The sequence below is a fragment of the Corylus avellana genome, chromosome 2 (genome assembly GCF_965113065.1).
Source record: "Corylus avellana chromosome 2, dhCorAvel1.hap1.2, whole genome shotgun sequence".
In the NCBI taxonomy this organism is placed as follows: Eukaryota; Viridiplantae; Streptophyta; class Magnoliopsida; order Fagales; family Betulaceae; genus Corylus; species Corylus avellana.
Window position 1 is genome coordinate 35,057,617 of NC_142491.1, and position 18,104 is coordinate 35,075,720.

The following is an 18,104-nucleotide window of genomic DNA, read 5'->3' on the forward strand; positions in this document are numbered from 1 at the left end:
CGCCTCCTTGGCATGCCAGACGAGGTGGCTTGTAGGGTCTTCCCTCTCACTTTATCAGGAAGTGCCCGGAGCTGGTTCAGGAAGCTGCCCTTGGGCTCAGTCGACAAATTTGAGGATCTAGGCCGGGTATTCTTAACTCAGTTTATGACTTCACGGATCCGGAAGAAACCACCGTCTTATTTGCTGACTCTGAAGCAGCGCAGTGATGAAACCCTGAAGCAATTCATAACTCGATTCAACCTAGAAAAGACAGAAATTGAAGAACCCTCAGATGACCTGATATACTCGGCAATTTATCATGGGCTCTTGACCAAAGAGCCAGTGATGAGGAAAATGGCGCGAAAACCACCGAGCAATCTATAGGAATTGATGGGCAAGGTACAAGAGTTCATCAATGAGGCCGATGTTCTAGAGGCGATAGATAGCACGAGACATCCGGGACAAAAAGAAGATAAAAACAAGGAAGACTACTTCCGGGATCGGGTGTAGCATTGATAGGAAATAGCAAGGAACACGGAGCATTTGAAGAAGTACTATCAGTAGTACGCCCAGAGTTTGGTTTATTTATGCTTTTATTATTTGATTGTCTTTCAATAATAAATTTGATTAGAATAAAGAGTAATGCTGATTTAAGCATCGGAGTGTCCTCGGTCCCCCGAGGACCCCCTTTGACAATTACTCTTTGGTAGACAGGACAAAGAGAAAACTTTAGACGAAAACAAGGAGCTACCTCGAGGTGAAAGGGGAGCAAAGGTTCATTTCCAGAGACAATGAGAAAACCTTGGACAAAAACAAGGAGCTACCCCAAGGCGAAAGGTGAGCAAAAGTTAATCTGTTGAAAGATTCATATATCATGGTTGTAGATTACTCTGCAGGTTAAAGCTTAGCTTGTCAAGCGGGATTTAATGAAGAACCGGGTATATCACCCCCGGATATTTGATAGAAGAACCGGGTATATCACTCCCGGATATGGCAAAGGAAGAGCCGGGTATGTCACCCCCGGATATATCACCATCGGAGACAAGGAGAAAACCTTGGTTAAAAACAATTAACGGGAGACAACCCGGTAAAAAACAAGAAGATTTACCCCGGCGACAAGGAGAAAACCTTGGGTAAAAACAATTAACGGGAGACAACCCGGTAAAAAACAAGAAGATTCACTCCCGAGACAAGGAGAAAACCTTGGGCAAAAACAAGGATAGAGAGACAACCCTCTAAAACAAGGACAAGGAGAAAACCTTGGGCAAAAACAATCAACGGGAGATAACCTGGTAAAAAACAATGAGCTACCCCAAGACAAACGGGGAACAAAGGTTAGTCTGTTGAAAGACTTGTGAATTATTGTTTAAAAATTATTATGCTTGGGGCATTTGAGAGATGACCGGGCATGATCCCCAAGTATCTCAAGGATATGACAAGCTTAGCCCCCGGGCAAAGGAAATAATTGGGGGGTACACTCGGCAATCATGAGACAAGGAGACAACCTTAGGCTAAAAACAAGCAACATAAGACAATCCAGTCACAAAACAAGGAATCACTCCAAGGTGAACGGGGAACAAATGTTAGTCTGATGAAAGACTTATAAATTACTACTTAAAGGTTATTGTGCAGGTGTGGATTATTTTGACGACTTGGAGAGGGACCCGAGCATGATCCCTGGGTATCTCGAAACTAGGACGGGTTTAACCCCCGTGCAAAAGATAGAGCTGGGGAGTGTTCCCGGGAACTCAGGCGATGCCAAAAATAGAGTTGAAGAGCTCCAACTAACGAGCTCAAAGCACATTCACTAGGGAGACACGAGTCTCGGACAAGGTCAAATAACAAGCCGCCAGAAGGCTTTGACTAAATTCCCATTACCCAAATACCTCTGCTAAGGGAATTGAGGGGTAACTGTTGGGAATAAATTCACACTATAAGCCCACCAAATTCTGGGCCCAATGGCCAATGATAGGCCCATGAAGATATTAATTAAATAGCAAGGACTATTTAATTAATTGATAGTCTTATATTCCAATTAGGATAATATTGGAATAAAGACGTCATACTTATCTCTACAAGATGACTACTCAAGATTATCTTTACATGATATTTGTTCAATGTTTATCTCTACATGATAGCTGTTGAGTTCTATCTCAACTCTGGACTCTCAAACCAATTCAAATAAGAAGATCCAGTCCAAGTCTACTTCATCTCCCCGAGCCTATAAATAGGCCCTTACACAAGGTACTAAAAGATCTTGAATCCTGATATATCTTCACATATTATTGAGCGTATTGAATTATTGTGCGCCGAAGCATAATATTTCTCTTAGAAACTTTCTGACTTTGGCATCAGAGTGTTCTCGGTTCCTCGGGGACCCCCTTGACAATATTACTTTTTTGTAGTGATTTTAAGTGCACGACAACGTATTGAAGACCCCGAAGAAAGCGCATCCACCGTGTTGAAAACTGTTCTAACAGTATTAGTTGTGAACTTACTTTACTTGCCGCTGGAACCATGTTCTGTGGTCCATAATCAACATTGCATCTCACCAAAAATGGGCATATGCTTCCTTTTTTATTTTTTTATGGCAAGTGGAACACATGCAACATGATTAGAGTTTGATTCACATCAATTTCAAATTAATGTATCCACGAAATGTAATCCATTTTGTCTTTTTCTAGTTTTTCTTCTTTTGTTTTTTTGTCAAAGGACCATTGAGGAGATGGAGATGTCATTAATTTGCAACAATCATCCATTTAAGAAATTAATATGAGACTTAGTAGTTACATCTCTTCAATGTGGATAATTAATCTTTTCAACGAGGGATTAATTGTTTAGCGTGTCACATCATCAATTATTAGAAAAGGACAACTAAAATCAAACGTCTCTTAAAATCATAATAAAAGCCAAGAGTAATGCTACATACTATACCCTTTTTTTTTTTTTTTTTTTTTTTTTTTTTTAAAAAAAGGGAATCTATATCAGTCTCATTCATAAAAATCATCATGAGCATAAAGCTCTTATAAGCAATTATAGCCAAAGTTACGAGATTACAAGCGTCACAGATGACGTATTACATTCTAGACCCAAAACCAATCCACTAACCCATGACTAATCTATATATTAAAAAACAGATCTGTGCCAAACAGACTCAAACTAATGCATAGGTAGTGCTTATTCCTTGAAACTGAGGGTAGACAAACCTCCAACCGAAACTCTTCCTCCTCGACCCGAAAGCCAGGGTAACGTTCACATCCACAATCCAAAGGTCTGAACCATAGCAAATAACCTAAAGAGCATCACACATGCAGATCGAGAGGGGAAAGAGCCTTATTACAAACAAAAAACAAGAAATAAAAGCGTACAGGGAAATGAAGGGACTAAAACAAAAATACAAACATAATAAAAAAAATCGGACAAACAACAAATGGAAACCAACAAAATAAGGAAAAAACTGGAGAATCACACTAAGCGGGAAACGGTAGCTGGAAGGAAGCCAATCGCGTGCTGGCCGGAGTCTGACGCGCACGTTGGAGCTCATTGCGGGGGGACACGAGGAAAGACTCGACAGCGGACGGTTGGCGGTAGAGCAGGCGCGAAGGAGATCGGCGTTGCTCACAAAACAAACCTGGAGGGGGGGGGGGGGGGGGGGAGTTTGAGTGAATCCCCCAAGAGCATTAGTCACAAAGTGTGACAAATAGGGTAGGCAACAAAAACAACACACCAAAATACACGGCAAAAGACATACATAAAGGAAATGCAATAAAACAACTAGAAACGAAATAAAAAACAGCCAGAGAGAACCGAAATCAAACCACATCCGGAGAGACGGATCTAGTGCAAAAGGTGTGATGGGCATTGGCGGATCCGGGTAGTAAGGTGGTGGAGCACGTGTCAAGGTGGACCAGGTGACAAGCGGTCGATTGGGCAAGACACGAACCGGAGCCAAACTCGACCCAACAACAAGTGCGGCGGATGGAGAAGGATGGAAGATCGGCATCCAAAAAACCCTAAAATCAGAAAAAGAGCAGAGAGGGAGGGAGAGGAAGAAAACGCCCAAAAAGCAAGCGACATCAAGTAAATAGGCTAGCTCTAGGGCGGAGGGAGAAGAGGATGAGAGGGAGGAGGGGGGAGGGGGAAAACAGGGGTTCTCCCCTTCCGACGGCGCTCTCTACTAGAGATGAAACCCTAGCAGAGAGCGTCTTGAGACTTCGGGAGCTTCTCTCAGAATCTAAACCTTTCTTTTAATCGTGCTACATACTACACTCTCATTTCATGCCATATTTTAAATTTTAAATTATGAGGATTGGTTTTCATAAAGTGAAATTAATTAACATTTAATTATATTATTTAAAATTTTATGGTATTACAACTGAATTTGATGTTTACTTAACACTTGGATTAAAGAATATATTTTCATGTTTATGAGTTTCTAAACCTCTAGCTAGGGTTAGGGGTGAAGCTTAGTAGTCTTATTATGTGTTTTTTTAGATTTTGTGAAATGCCATTCATATATTCATAATTGAATGTGGGGAATGACTTTTAACTTAAGAAAATTTTCAATATGGCAAGTTTTTATCTCTCTTGTAACATATCATTGAAATCAAATTTTTAATCAAATCCATGCTCAATCAATTTTATTTGTAATTAACACTCAATTGTGTATTTTTCAAGTATGAAAGTTGATTCTTTACCTAGTTGAGTTAAAAATGTCTCAAGAATATATAATAGAATGCTAAGTGAATCCTTGAAGCTCTAGTGCCCTTTGAATTAATTGTCTCCTTCAACTCCATTTTAATTAGTTTAGTTTAGTTATTGGAGAAAGTCCACATATGCTAATCAAACTACGACTCAATTAACAATGTCCCTTCCCTCAATAATAAAAATACCCTTAAGAAAAAGAAAAAAAGAAAAAAAAAAAAAACTCAATAATAATTTGTGATTCAATGTTGTGAATGCAGAGTTTCAAAGTAAAGGTAATTCGCAAATTGAATGCCTATGTAACACTCACTGCCATTATATATATATATATACATATATATATATATATATATATATATAGTTGATTGGCATGATTTTTTGTGTGGCCTATCTATTAAAAAATTGGGTATTATTACAAGAGAGTGGGTTCAGACTGTTCAGTCCTCCATCTGCATGGTCCATTATCCATTGAATGCCATCTCTAGCGACAGGTATAGTTTGTCTTGGTTTCACACGACAGAGCTCCTGTCCAATCAATTACTTCTCAACGGCGCATACCATCATCCATAGGGCGCCGCCATGTTCGCTATAGGATTGGATCACAAAAGGCCAAAAAAAATAATAAAAAAAAAAATTTATCTCAAAATTAACTCTAAAATTCATAATTTTTATATCACACTAATATTTTTTGTTTTTTTAGGTTAAATACTAAATTAGTTAATGTGATTTCATAACTTTTTTTTTTTTTCTTTGTGGTTTTATTTTTATCACAGAAAGTTCTTGTAATTTTGATAATAGATCAAGTTAGTCTTCTGTCAGTTGACCGTTAGTTAACTTAACGAAATTCCACGTAAACCAATCAAATGTTGACACGTGGCACCTAATTTATTTTTTTCTTTTAAAATTAAAAAAAATGTATTTTGTAAAATAAAATAAAAAACAAAAAAGATTGGGGGTGGCCACCCCCCTGGTGCCCAGAGGGTGGCTCGGCCACCCCATCCGGCTAGATGGGGGTGGCCTGGCCAAAAGGGGTGGCCGAGCCACCCCCAAATGGCCAAGGGGGTGGCACGGCCACCCCCAATCTTTTTTATTTTTTTTATTTTATTTTATTTTAGAAAATACATTTTTCTTTTTAATTTTTTTTTTAAAATTAAATAGGTGCCACGTGTCAACATTTGATTGGTCCACGTGAAATTTCATTAAGTCAACTAACGGTCAACTGATGGAAGACTAACTTGGTCTATTATCAAAACCAAAGGGACCTCTTATAATAAAAATGAAATCACAAAGAAAAAAAATAAAGTTATTAAACTACAGGGACTAATTTAGTATTTAATCCTATTTTTTTTTACTATTTAAATAAAAAAATTATTACAAAATATATATATATATATATATATATATATATTTTACATCAATTAAATCTATTATAGTTGCGGTGGACTCTCTTTTTCAATTCCTTTTCAAACACACCTCCTTGCCTTCAATGCCTACACGTAAACATGTTCACACTTCACTTTGACCAAAACCCACCCTTTTCCCTACTCACTTATTTTATCCCTACCTCTTCATTTCATCTTATCCCCTCTATTTAAGGCAGCTTCCCCTACTGCTTTCCTAGCTTGTCTCTCTCTCTGAGCTGAGGATATTTTGTGAAAATGGAGAGTGAGAACAAGGGCAGCAATATTATGGGTGGGAATGGGATGGATGGGGTGGAGAATAGAGGGGGGAAGGTGGGAAAGCAGCAGGGAAGAGGAAGGAGTGGTAGTTGTGCGCTGCTAGTTGTGAGGGTTTTGGGGTTGGTGTTCACTTTGGTGGCTGCTATACTTCTTGGAGTGGACAAACAGACTAAGGTTGTTCCCATTCAGCTTCTCTCAACCCTCCCACCTCTCGATGTTCCCGTTACTGCTAGGTGGCATTACTTGTCTGCCTTCGTGTAAGTAACTCATCTTTTCCTCTTAACTACTCTGATTTTTCTTTTACTTTCACTTGATACAAGAAAAAACCAAAAAATAAATGAGACCTTTTTCCCTTCCATTTTCTCGTTATTTAACTGCAAGTTGCAAGAAAGACAGCACATTCTTGGTAGGGGAGTTTATGGGATGCAAATGCGCGCGGTTAATTATTTTTGATATTCCAAAAAATGAAAAAAAAAAAAAAAAAAGTATTTCCGATATTCACTTGCTGATATCAGATATCTACATCCGTACTATACATGGTTTTACTAACATGGTTTTACTAACTGCGTGTGCGGTTATTGCGGTTGAAACTGTTATCCACATTTTTTTTTTATTCTTTTTGGATAATATCCACATATATATTAGATAATAGGCTTTTGGGCCAATTTTAATCACTTAGGTTTTCTTTGGGTTTTTATTATGGCCTATTTTAGACAATTTTGAAAATAATTTTAACCAATTTTTAGTGTTTTGAGCTTGTTCATAACCTATACACCAAATCAACGTCGTTTTGTTGAATTTATTAAATATAATATATTATATATAAAGGGTATGCAATTACCACACCGCATGTGTGGATAGCGGATGCAGGCGATTAATATCATTCCGTAAAAGATAAAGATGATCTAAAGACTTAAAAATCTGCCACAACATCTATCTTTTCGTAAAGTGTCTATTGTGGTCGTGCTCATCCGCCCCTAATTTTTTTATTTATTTTTTAAATAAAAACTTATCTAAAGGTTAATAAGTACTACAACGTCAAAGCAATGTAAATAAAAATCATAAGAGAATTGAGTATATAGCATTATTTTAATAAATCAAACACTAGCGTCATTAACAGATCAGTCACTCTTTAATTTTTTTTTTATTTTTATTTTTTAAAAAAAGAAAACACAGGGAGAAGTGAAAGACGTTTTCTTAAAGTTGTGTTAATTGTGGGTCTTTGTTAAATTTTTGGTTTTTTGGTGGATTCGGCATTTATGGGTTTGGTTGAATTGCCATTTTGGGATGTGATTGGTAGTAGATGCTGGCGCCGTCAATATTGTTGCCCTTTCTCCATGCTCCAATTAAGAGAAAGATCCAAACTTATAGGCCGTTGAAGTAGTTTTCTGTTATTATTTATTGAGAAATGTTAAGTGTTTTTTTAGTGTTCAATTATGATGTAACTTTTAAAATTATTGTTGAATTTGAGATTATCATTATTGACTTTTTGACTTTTAATTTATTGGTAATCTTAAAAGCAGTCCGCACAAGAGGAGAAAGAGAGATTCAAACTAGTGATCATCGTTTTATTAAGCGTAGTCGCAACTGATTGAGCTACATCTTGGAAACATTTATATTACACATTATTCACCTATAAAGTACACTGCGTCTACGAGCCCACATGTGACGCACCACCTTTCAACATGTGACACACCACCTTTCAACTTCAATTTTTCACTCGTGAACAACTTCTTGTTGAATCTACCTAGCTAGGTTGCTATTACAATTTTTTTTTTTTCCACTTTTTAAACAAATACTTTAAGATTAAATATTTTATGTGTATATTAGAGAGGGAGAAACTAAATGAAAAAAGGAAAAATAGCTGACCCAAGTGGGAGGGACAATACATTTTCTTTATATTAAATAATATTTTTACATTTTTATCTATGTAAAAATAATATTTTTTTTGAGGAGCCATGGTGGGTAATTGCCTGCCCTCAGTCCCTCACCCCACCATGGCTCCTTTATAAAATGAAGAAGTAAAGATATGTAAGAGGGTAGGAATTAAGTTTATTGTCCCACATGGAATCAGTAATTATCCTATATTACTTTATCTCTTGAAGTTGATTTGGTTTAGAAGTTTAAGGAATTATCTTATGATAATGATTGAGTTGTAGAACTATCTTTATATTTAAAATAAATACGTTAACAAAGTTACAAACAACGCAAAACTACTTTCACTTTTATGTCACATTGAAACACTTTTTCAAAAAAAAAAAAAAAAAACACATTCTAAAATTTAAAGCGTTTGTTAACAAACTGAACCATATTATGAGTTAATAATTATTCATTTCCATTAACGTTGTTTTGTGTGGTTTGTGTACTAGGTATTTTGTGGTGGCAAATATTATGGCATGTTCATATGCAGCCCTCTCTCTAGTCCTTATAGTCACAAGCGGGGGTGCAAGTCACATCTTAAAGTCGATGATCATCATCCTCGATGCGGTAATGGCGGCGTTGCTCTTCTCTGGCCTCGGAGCCACCATCGCGGTTGGCTTAATTGGGTACCAAGGGAATTCTCACCTGCAGTGGGAAAAAGTGTGTAACGTGTTTGGAAAATTTTGTCATCAAGTGGTAGCAGCTGCGGTGTTTTCTCTGCTTGGATCACTTGCATTTCTCTTGATAGTTGTCTTTTCTGCTTTGAGAGGCCAAGGAAAATCTTAGTGTAAAATGGTCAAGCTTTTTACCAGATTATTGGGTTCCTTAATAATGTGATGAGTTCATTTCTGGTTGTGTAAATCCCTATTTTCGTTAGAAATTGGGAGTAAATTATAAAATCCTACTCTTTCGTTTGGCCAGATTTCCCTCAAGGGACGAAATGAATAAATTATAAATTGTTAGTCTCAACTGTCTTGGATAGTAGGGCTTCTTCGTTTTTTTGCCCCAACAAGAGCTGAGGGCACAATGCACCATTTTTGCGGGCTTGTCAACTTGCAATTACTGTAAGGATTGGCCCAAAATAACTTGCAATTAACAAGAGCCGAGTTGACTGTTATGGCTTGCAACCCTCCCACGAGGGGGTTGACCCACAAGAAACTTATTACGAATAAGTTGTGTTAGTTTTCATCTCTTACCTTGCTCCAAGCATTAGGGGTGGGCACGGGTCGGGGCGGGGCGGGTATCCCCATTTTTCTCACCCGCCCCGCACAGTGCGGGTTCTACAAATTCCAACCCGCCACCCGAGCACAAGCAAGAAAATCCGCACGGGTTCGGGTGTTGCGGGGCGGGGTAGATCGGGGCGGGTTTTGCGGGTTGTGCGGGTTGGGTTTTCTCTTCCTCAGATCCTCTCCTTTCTTTTCTCCGCCGGCTTGTTGTCTTTCTTTCTCTCTTTTTCGTTTCATCTCTTCTGCAAATTTCTTCTCCTCCTAAACAAACCCAAGTTACACAACCTACATCAGAACCCTTGAATCAAACCTAAACCAAAGAACTTGGAATTAAATCTGGACGAGGGAGAAAAATAATTTGAAATCTAGACTAAAAACTTGAGATCTCTTGAGAGAGAGAAAAAAACCTGGATCGTGGTCTCGAGGTAGGAGCGGCGCAGTAGCCCATGGCCGGAGGATGTCGAGCGGCGGCGTAGACGAAGAGAGAAGGAGATGAAAGATGGAGAGAGAGCAAGAGAGAAGATAGAAGATAGAAGCGTGAGAGACGAGAGAGAGGAGAAAGTGAGAAACGGCGCTAGCTAGAAAAATATGTTAGGGTTAGGGTTTTTTATATTTTATACCTATGTGGGCTGGGCGGGGCGGGGCGGGGCAGGGCGGGTACCCGCAAGAAAAAGATTTCAAAACCCGCGCCCCGCCCCGCCCCGCGCGGGTTGGGAAAAATCCACCCGTACCCGCAAAAATACACTCAAAATCCGCGCGGGGCGGGGCGGATCGGGGCGGGTTTGCGGGTTGGGCGGGTTTTTGCCCAGCCCTACCAAGCATAGATGGCTCGCCTACTTGTATTTATAATTGATAATATTTGAGGAAATAAACAATTTGAGAAAAATCATATTTAGTCCATAAGTTTTCATCCCATTTGTATGTAGTTCTTGGGCTTCCAATTTCAAAAATACAATCGTATGGTTTTGCCCAAGTTTAAAATTGATTCCTATGTTACTTTACCACCAAAGTTGTCATCTGTCTCATATGGCTCATCAGCATCCATGTCGGCACAACAATGCTATGTCACATTAGCAAGTGCCAAGTCATTCATAGAAAAAACAAAAACAAAAAATAAAACAAAAGACTTCTTCATCTTTCATGTCTCGTCTGCTCTTTAGCATCTTTGTTATTGTTAATGCTGTTGTTCGTAACTAAACATAGACACTGAAGTGTCAGGTGACTTTTTTTTCCAATGAATGACTTCGCACTTGCTAACATGGTATTGCATTAGGGTGCTAACATGGATGCTGACATGTCACATGAGAAACCGTTAACTTTGGCAGTAAAAGAACAAAAAGACCTCTTTTAAGCTTGAACAAAACCCAAGTATTATATTATTAAAATCAGAAACTCACTGACTAAATTCAAATAGAATAAAAAACTAGAGGCTAAATAAGATTTTTCCCTAAAATTTTTTATCATATTCGGTGATATTTGAACATTTTCTTTTGGTGCATTACCTTCTTGTCAAAACATACCGTTCACGGGGTTCAATGAATTTGAAGATCTGGTATTTCATGGCACTTTTAAATCATATGCTGTAACTAGAAAGGATAAACCAGTATCAGACCACACTAACACTCCTAATACTGCATGTACGGCACTGATAACAACATGTTGATACAGAATAAGTGCGATCAAGATCAACTCCATAACAGAAGTCTAAATTTGGGACCTCTGCATTTAGTTCTATCTCACAGAAATTTGAAATCAAGGTCTTAAAATGCTCCCGGAAAGCAGAGGCCCATCAATTGGTTTATAAAATCACCCAGATAAATCAGAGATTCTGATCCTCTCCTTCCAACTAAAACCCACCAAAATTCTATGGCAATGTCCATCTAATCTACCAGCAGATATACACGATGACAAGGTTATAACAGACAAATGAATAGCAACAATCGCAGAGCTGATCAATGCAAAAGAATTACATCCAAAAAAGAGAGCAAAGATATTTGTTGTGGTCAGAGGATGCTCACGAGGACTTCAGAAGTGTTTTGGTAATATGAAAATTATTGAAGTGCTCATTCTCAACCAGTACTGGTTGAAACACATGGCCGTCTCTCTGGTATAGGATACAGAGAGTGCGCAAAGCTTTAGATCTGAACTTTCAACCTCCATTTTCTTCATTGCAGAATGCCGTCTTTCCCGGTTAGAACTTCAAGATTTACTCTAGCCTCTATACCCATGTTTAATAGACCACTAACCATAGCAGGAATGTCTGATTTCAAAGATTTGGCTAATGCCTGGTAGATAGAACACAACAGGGACAGAAATGCTTAAGCTTACGTTTTAGAAGTTTAAATCTTTAAATTATTAAAAGGAGTACCTTCTTATCCTTCTTTTCTTGGTGCTTGATAACCTCCAAAGGCCACTCGTTTACCAGCTTTTGGGTTTCAGCCATGATGCCTGATTTCTTGGCATCAGGTAAACTCTGCCGAGAACAAACAATAAAGTAACATACGAAAAGATCATTTGTCAACTCCCAATATCTTTCCCATTCATACAAGCAACTATTATTATGTTACTGATGTAGCTATATTGGGTAGTAATTTGGATAATTTGGCACGACCAACACTGGCACTGGCACTGGCACGTAAGTTATTTAAGAAATTAAAAATCAACATTAAGATGCATTCTATATGATGCTGAGCCCTTAATTACGAAGTTCAATCAACAAAACCTGCACCCCCCACAGAAAAATTGGAAAGCATTTTTCCCCCTCTGCATGTTTATCACTATAATCAGCACTGCCTAAGGGCATCTAGCCATGATGTGGGTTATACTGGTTATATGCAAATATAGTTGTTTTATCTGGTTGAAAGATTTGATAGCCATGGAGACTTAGCAGTCTTGACTTTCTTTCAATATTACGGCAGGGTGACTTCTTTTTTTTTTTTGTTGGGGGGGAGAGAGAACAAATTGTTTGACAATATCATCCAATCCCAAAAAATAGTAGGCACCTTATTTAAGACTTGAATGATGTCAGCAGCATCACCAGGCTTACGTTCCAATAGAAAACCCTGCAAGGGCATAAAACACAAGTTTATAGAGGCCTTAGTCCTTACTATGAGAAGTTGCATTATACTGAGCGCAAAAAAACTTGGTAACCACATTACATTTTAGATACCAAAATAAATTTTCACACAACCAGAGATCAACTTGATGATATCAGATTTGTTACCTTAGCACATGAAAACCCAGTCGCAAGAGTGTGCTGCTTCATTGACTCAGATCTCAATTTCTCAATTTTCCAAAGTGTCTCAGTGTCTCCTACAAATGAGAAACTTGAAACGCATTATAAAAGAAAAAGAGGTTCGGCGAATGACTTAATTCCAATATATAGATTTGAATTCAATAAAGTCTTCCAGAAAGGCTATAGCTTTAAAGAAGCTACCTGCCCCAGAATCAAGAAAGTATTATTCGTAACCAAAGGATGGCATAACTATGAAAACATTGACATGACTCATAGAGATGCCACTAGCAACATAAATAATACTTTTTTTGGGGGTAAAAAAAAAAAATGGGTGCTAATGTTTTGCTTCTAAGAAATCCTTCAACTGCATCCGAACTGGATGAGGAAGAACTGATTTAGATATCATCACAATCCCCATGCACCAGGAATTCATTCAAGGTTACTGGACGATTGGCCTGAATGAAGTAACAAAGACCAAGGGTTCATGTCTCAAATTAATATAAATATACATCCCTCATGGTCACTGATGTTTACTAGCCAAATACTCTTTATGTCCATTAATATCTAAAAACAATATCTCCGTTATCTAGCTTGACTAAAACTAACCAATCAACACACTTTCCATCCCAAAATAAGTGTCAGCTGCACATTGCATGATTTTAATGAGTGTTTTCTTGTTTCTTCAAATTGCAAGGGTAATATATGAAGATGAAGATGTAATTGTTTGACTTTTAGAAAGTGGGCGCTCATTTTGGGTAATATCAAAAAAGGAAAACAATACCCATTTTGGGACGGAGGAAGACAACCATAAGAGAAATACAGTGTAAAAGTTCCAAAACAGGATACAAGCCAAGCACATATTGAGTATACAAACATATGAATTCATGTAAAACCGAAGATATCAGATTTTGTGGAACTTTATGGCTGACTTCAAGTCCTATGCAAAATCCCTCCTACCAACCACTACCACCATCCACATTCAGACAGTAAATACAGATATAAATCATAAACACAAATGTTGTACATGAAATTTGCAGAGACCTATTTTTGCAGCAAATTCCATCCATACATTAAATGTGGTTTGTCGCAGTTTTACTCCAGCCTTGACAAACCTTTTTGAGTAATTGGACATCAACTTCCAATTATCCATATTGTAACAAATGCTGCAATTAGTCAAATCAAATAGAAGATCAAAATCATTTTAAGAACAGCCAAAGCTATATTGGAAAAAGAAACAAAAACCTTTCAAATAAATCAATAAGTATCAATTTTCTTCCCAACCAGATAGCTCCACTATCCACATACTGAGTTTGTTCTAGATCGTTATACTTGACTGAACAAAGTCAGGATGTAACATATTTAAGGCAAGGGATTTCAAGGGATTAAGATATTATATTTGTAGCACACGGCGGCAAAAGCTCAATTTAAAGATCAAAGATTCAGACCCAATAGGTCTCATTAATCAAACAATGATCCAACCTATCTAAGGCTGTGTTTGTTTTCAGGTAAAACATTTTCTAGAAAATGTGTTTGTTTCGGGGTAAAACGTTTTCTGGAAAAGGTTTTCCCCATTTTCTGGTGATTGGTGTGGACAAAAAATACTGGTCACCAGAAATTGATTTCCAAGTCAACAACAAATTTACCATTGTAGGGAGGAAAATGGCTCACACCTCTAAAGCTTATGCCACTATATGCGTAAGCCATTTTCCGAAGCTTGTCTCCCCCTCTCTCTCCCACCACCCTCTCCCCGAACTGCAACACCACCCACCATCGTAAAGGACAGTTGCCCCTTCCACCAAAGGACAACCCCCTCCGCCTCTCAGCCACCATCCCCCTTACCCTGTCCCAACATTCCTCCCCTAAGCCTCCCCTAAGCCGACCCCCACCCGCACAAAGAAACTTAGCCACCGCCTTCCCCCAATGCCACCTCCTCCAATTGCTGCTCGCCATCGTCTCTACTCTGTCGTGGTATTAGAGCCACCTAGTAATCCCATGTGGTACGGTCAGAACCGCACGACATAACCCTAACAATGACGTCAAGGGTTAAAGGGGAGAATTTGTAACACCCCAATTCCATATTGGGAAAATATGAGTAACCGACTCTAAGAGATGCTCATGGGTGCTAAGTCCCACATTACTTATTGTGAAATTGGATTTTATACGTGATTCTAGGGAAACTCCAAATTGACTAGTCATTCTAGAGTAATAACGCAAATGTAGCTAACGCTTTTCCCTAAGTCATTACATCCCCCATCGCAATTCCCCCTCACAATCTATGTTTTTTTGTAGGATTACAAAAAAAATAAAAAAAAATAAAAATTGTTGATGGCGTTATTTGGCATTATCCAATTATTTTGAGTAGTTTCCAATTGGTTTTTTAGTACCAATGGGAAACTATTTTTTGATAATTTTTTTTTAAAAAAATTGATAAGTAACAATGGGAAAATATTTGTAATACCAACCAAACAGCGAAAAACATTTTTGATATTATTTGGAGGGTCTCCACCAAACAATGGAAAAATCAATGATTTTCCCTGACAATATTTTCAACTAAACACATTTTCCCACATAAACCATTTTAAGTTGAAACAAACGCAACCCAAGTATAATCATAAACATATATACACATGCTTGTAACCCCCACACAGATCTAAATCAAAACCTAGATATTTGTACCCAAGAACACATTTCAGCTTCTTAGGTCCAACCGAACAGTAGCCAGGCAAACTGGAAAAAAAATAAACTTCAATTCTAAATGTAGCAGAGAATTTTATGTGGTCCAGTCCATTCCAACTAAAGTTCAAAATCCATAGAATTTTAATTCAGAATTGACACCGAAAAAAAAAAATGGAAATGGAGCATTTAGTGTTTTCTGGGGAGCGAAGCAAAAGCATGAACCAGTCATAAGTTACAACTAAAATACCTGAAAACAATATCTGCTGTACCAGGTTGCAATGGTAAGCCATTCCTCTTCACAAGTCTCATTATTTCCACCATGAGTTTAGCATCATTGTGAGTTTTAGCATATAACTGCAGTTGAATTACAACAAACATTATTATATGCCAAAATACGAATACAAGAGGACCCGAAATAAATTGATAAACGGGTCAAAGGTGGGTTAATACCAGTAAATGGTGGGCAGATCCAATACTAGGAGTCAAGCCATACACATTATGCTTCCACAAGGCCTTCTTCCCTACACACATTTAAGCTAAATAATCTTTGATAAAATTGTATAGCACGCACTGCATGACACTTCAGAATATAATTTAAAGAAGTAGTATTGCAAGTGCAAAGTTCCAAAAGCACAATGCAAGAGCAGCAATTGAGCTGCATGATTCCTCAATGTCTCGGTGTAACGAATCAGCTAGTAAAGCAAACTAGCTTTGAATAACAAAGAGCAATTAGCAGAATGGATGTTGAAATATAGAAAGAAGTCAAAGTCAAGCATAGAATACAAATTCATTACAGCATACCAAAGTCAAGGGCCCCTACACGTGCGCACGTCTTAGTAATTTCTCGGCATAGATTGCAATTAAAATTGGCATGAATACGAAGATTTGACAGTCTCTGCAACCAAAAGCATAGACTATCAACAATTTAAAATCTACATATCAAATGCAAATTACAAAACGTCTGATAATGTGGAGCATTCGGAGAGAAAGGAATTTCCACCTTTTTGAGGATTGCGAGTCCAATGTGCTCTATTTGAAATCCTCTTTTTTGAGTTCTCATTTAGATTGGGCTGTAGCTTATATTTTTAACCTCTCTTCTTCGAATATTTTAGATCTTGTTAGCTTTTTTATATTTCAAATGCCTTTAGGTTATGTCTCTTGCATACTTTTTGTATTTGAAGGCTTTGCCATTTTTGTTAATAAGTCCGAAAATTAAGAAGCTGCAGAAACTTACAAATCTTCGGAGGTTCTCCAAGATGTCGAACAGAAGTTTAATGTCATCGTGGCTTTTGCAATTTTCAATCAACGACCACAACCAAGCATTTGGGGGCATCGATCTTTTGACAACCACAGATTCAAGCATTTTGTCATACAGCTCCTTCACAGCAACTGCACTCAACAATTTAAAGCGGACATCATCAAACTAGCTTCAAGAACAACCTCAAAAACAATCGACCAGATAAGTCAATTACCTGTGGGATTGGTTTCGGTGGTACTCGCTTTCACAGCAACTGCACTCAACAATTTAAAGCGGACATCATCAAACTAGCTTCAAGAACAATCTCAAAAACAAGATAAGTCAATTACCTGTGGGACTGCTTTCGGTGGTACTCGCTTCCGAAGAAAAACATGCCCTCGACGTTACCGAATACATTGGGCGCTGTGCCATATGCAAATGACTGCTTTGAATCGTCCCTGTTCATTGTTTCAACATCTTGATGTTACAAAATCATTCATCCACATATAAACTCTGATCGGTTGCTGAGAAATTGTAGAGTTGAAAATCTTAACACATTACTCGAGAACAAACAAGTATGATAGCTTCGTCAAATAAACCTTCCGATTCCCCTCAAGTATCCCCTTTCACTATCTTCTTTGCCTTTTCTTTTATTTCGTCAGTTTCATCGGCAACCAAACATAATATTAAGCAACAAAGCATAAAGATTTAAAATCTCAGTACAGTTAGGTCAGCCTATTCTTCCTTCCCAACAAACCATAAGATAGAACCTAAGATTCAAAGTCATTTCCATACTTTTTTTCCTAAAGATTTCTCGGCAACCAAACAATATACATATATAGAGAGTGAGAGAGAGAGCATCCAATGTTGAGATAACCTGAGCACCAGGGTGTGAGGGAAGAGAAGCTGCGGTGACTCGGACATTGAAGAGGAGCTTCGACGGTTGGAATATCGGGAACGAGAAATCGGTCCGAGTAGAGAAGAATCGGAGATTTAAAAGCCCTAGAGAGTCTGCGAGCGTTCGAGAACACTTGCATGGCTTCGAGGGACCGAGTTAGAGCCGAGTTGAGGGCGTGTTGGGTTTAGAGGGAGAGAGCGCTGAGCCAAGGTACCACAGAGATCAGGGTTTAGTGGGGGAAGAACGAGGGATATGTGTAGCTGGACCGCCGGTTCTGGGTTGTTCCTGTGGACCTGCGCCAATATTTGTCAAATATGATAAGTACTCATCATTCGATTTGAAATCAACTGTTAAAATTTTAAAAAATTTACACGATATAATATTTTAGAAATTCCATAGGTTTTTTGATCCACATTTTTGTCACTTTTTATATTCAGTCTTATATTTTAAAATAATAATAATAATATTATTATTACTTACAAGATGGCCCAGACATTTTTTTTTTTTTTTTTTTTTTTTTAAAACAAACAAGATGGCCAAGACTAGGAAT

General features: G+C 37.9%; 2 protein-coding genes across 2 annotated transcripts; one reads left to right on the forward strand and one right to left on the reverse strand.

Moving 5' to 3' along the window:
* The first annotated feature begins 6,271 nt into the window (after positions 1 to 6,271).
* LOC132162808 (CASP-like protein 1E1) lies at positions 6,272 to 9,247 on the forward strand. Its single transcript, XM_059573038.2, has 2 exons — positions 6,272 to 6,619; positions 8,732 to 9,247. The coding sequence occupies exons 1-2, from the start codon at positions 6,342 to 6,344 to the stop codon at positions 9,066 to 9,068; spliced, it is 615 nt and encodes a 204-aa protein (XP_059429021.2). The 5' UTR covers positions 6,272 to 6,341; the 3' UTR covers positions 9,069 to 9,247.
* A 1,878-nt stretch (positions 9,248 to 11,125) lies between these two features.
* On the reverse strand, positions 11,126 to 17,818 carry LOC132167575 (adenylyl cyclase). Its single transcript, XM_059578586.2, has 12 exons — positions 17,534 to 17,818; positions 17,007 to 17,114; positions 16,892 to 16,930; positions 16,654 to 16,808; positions 16,221 to 16,314; positions 15,870 to 15,940; positions 15,667 to 15,773; positions 13,785 to 13,906; positions 12,732 to 12,820; positions 12,511 to 12,570; positions 11,877 to 11,981; positions 11,126 to 11,793 (listed from the first exon to the last, which is right to left on the reverse strand). Exons 1-12 carry the CDS (start codon positions 17,691 to 17,693, stop codon positions 11,674 to 11,676), a joined length of 1,230 nt encoding a protein of 409 aa, XP_059434569.2. The 5' UTR covers positions 17,694 to 17,818; the 3' UTR covers positions 11,126 to 11,673.
* Positions 17,819 to 18,104: the final 286 nt, after the last annotated feature.

Bases quoted from the DNA above. Each gene is read 5' to 3' on its own strand.
- LOC132162808 (XM_059573038.2), top strand. From the start codon at position 6,342: ATGGAGAGTGAGAACAAGGGCAGCAATATTATGGGTGGGAATGGGATG. The intron at 6,620-8,731 runs GTAAGTAACTCA...TTTGTGTACTAG, and splicing joins CATTACTTGTCTGCCTTCGT to GTATTTTGTGGTGGCAAATA.
- LOC132167575 (XM_059578586.2), bottom strand. From the start codon at position 17,693: ATGCAAGTGTTCTCGAACGCTCGCAGACTCTCTAGGGCTTTTAAATCT. The intron at 15,941-16,220 runs GTATGCTGTAAT...AAATGTGTGTAG, and splicing joins TGTAGGGGCCCTTGACTTTG to GGAAGAAGGCCTTGTGGAAG. The intron at 11,794-11,876 runs GTACTCCTTTTA...TCTATCTACCAG, and splicing joins AAGAAAAGAAGGATAAGAAG to GCATTAGCCAAATCTTTGAA.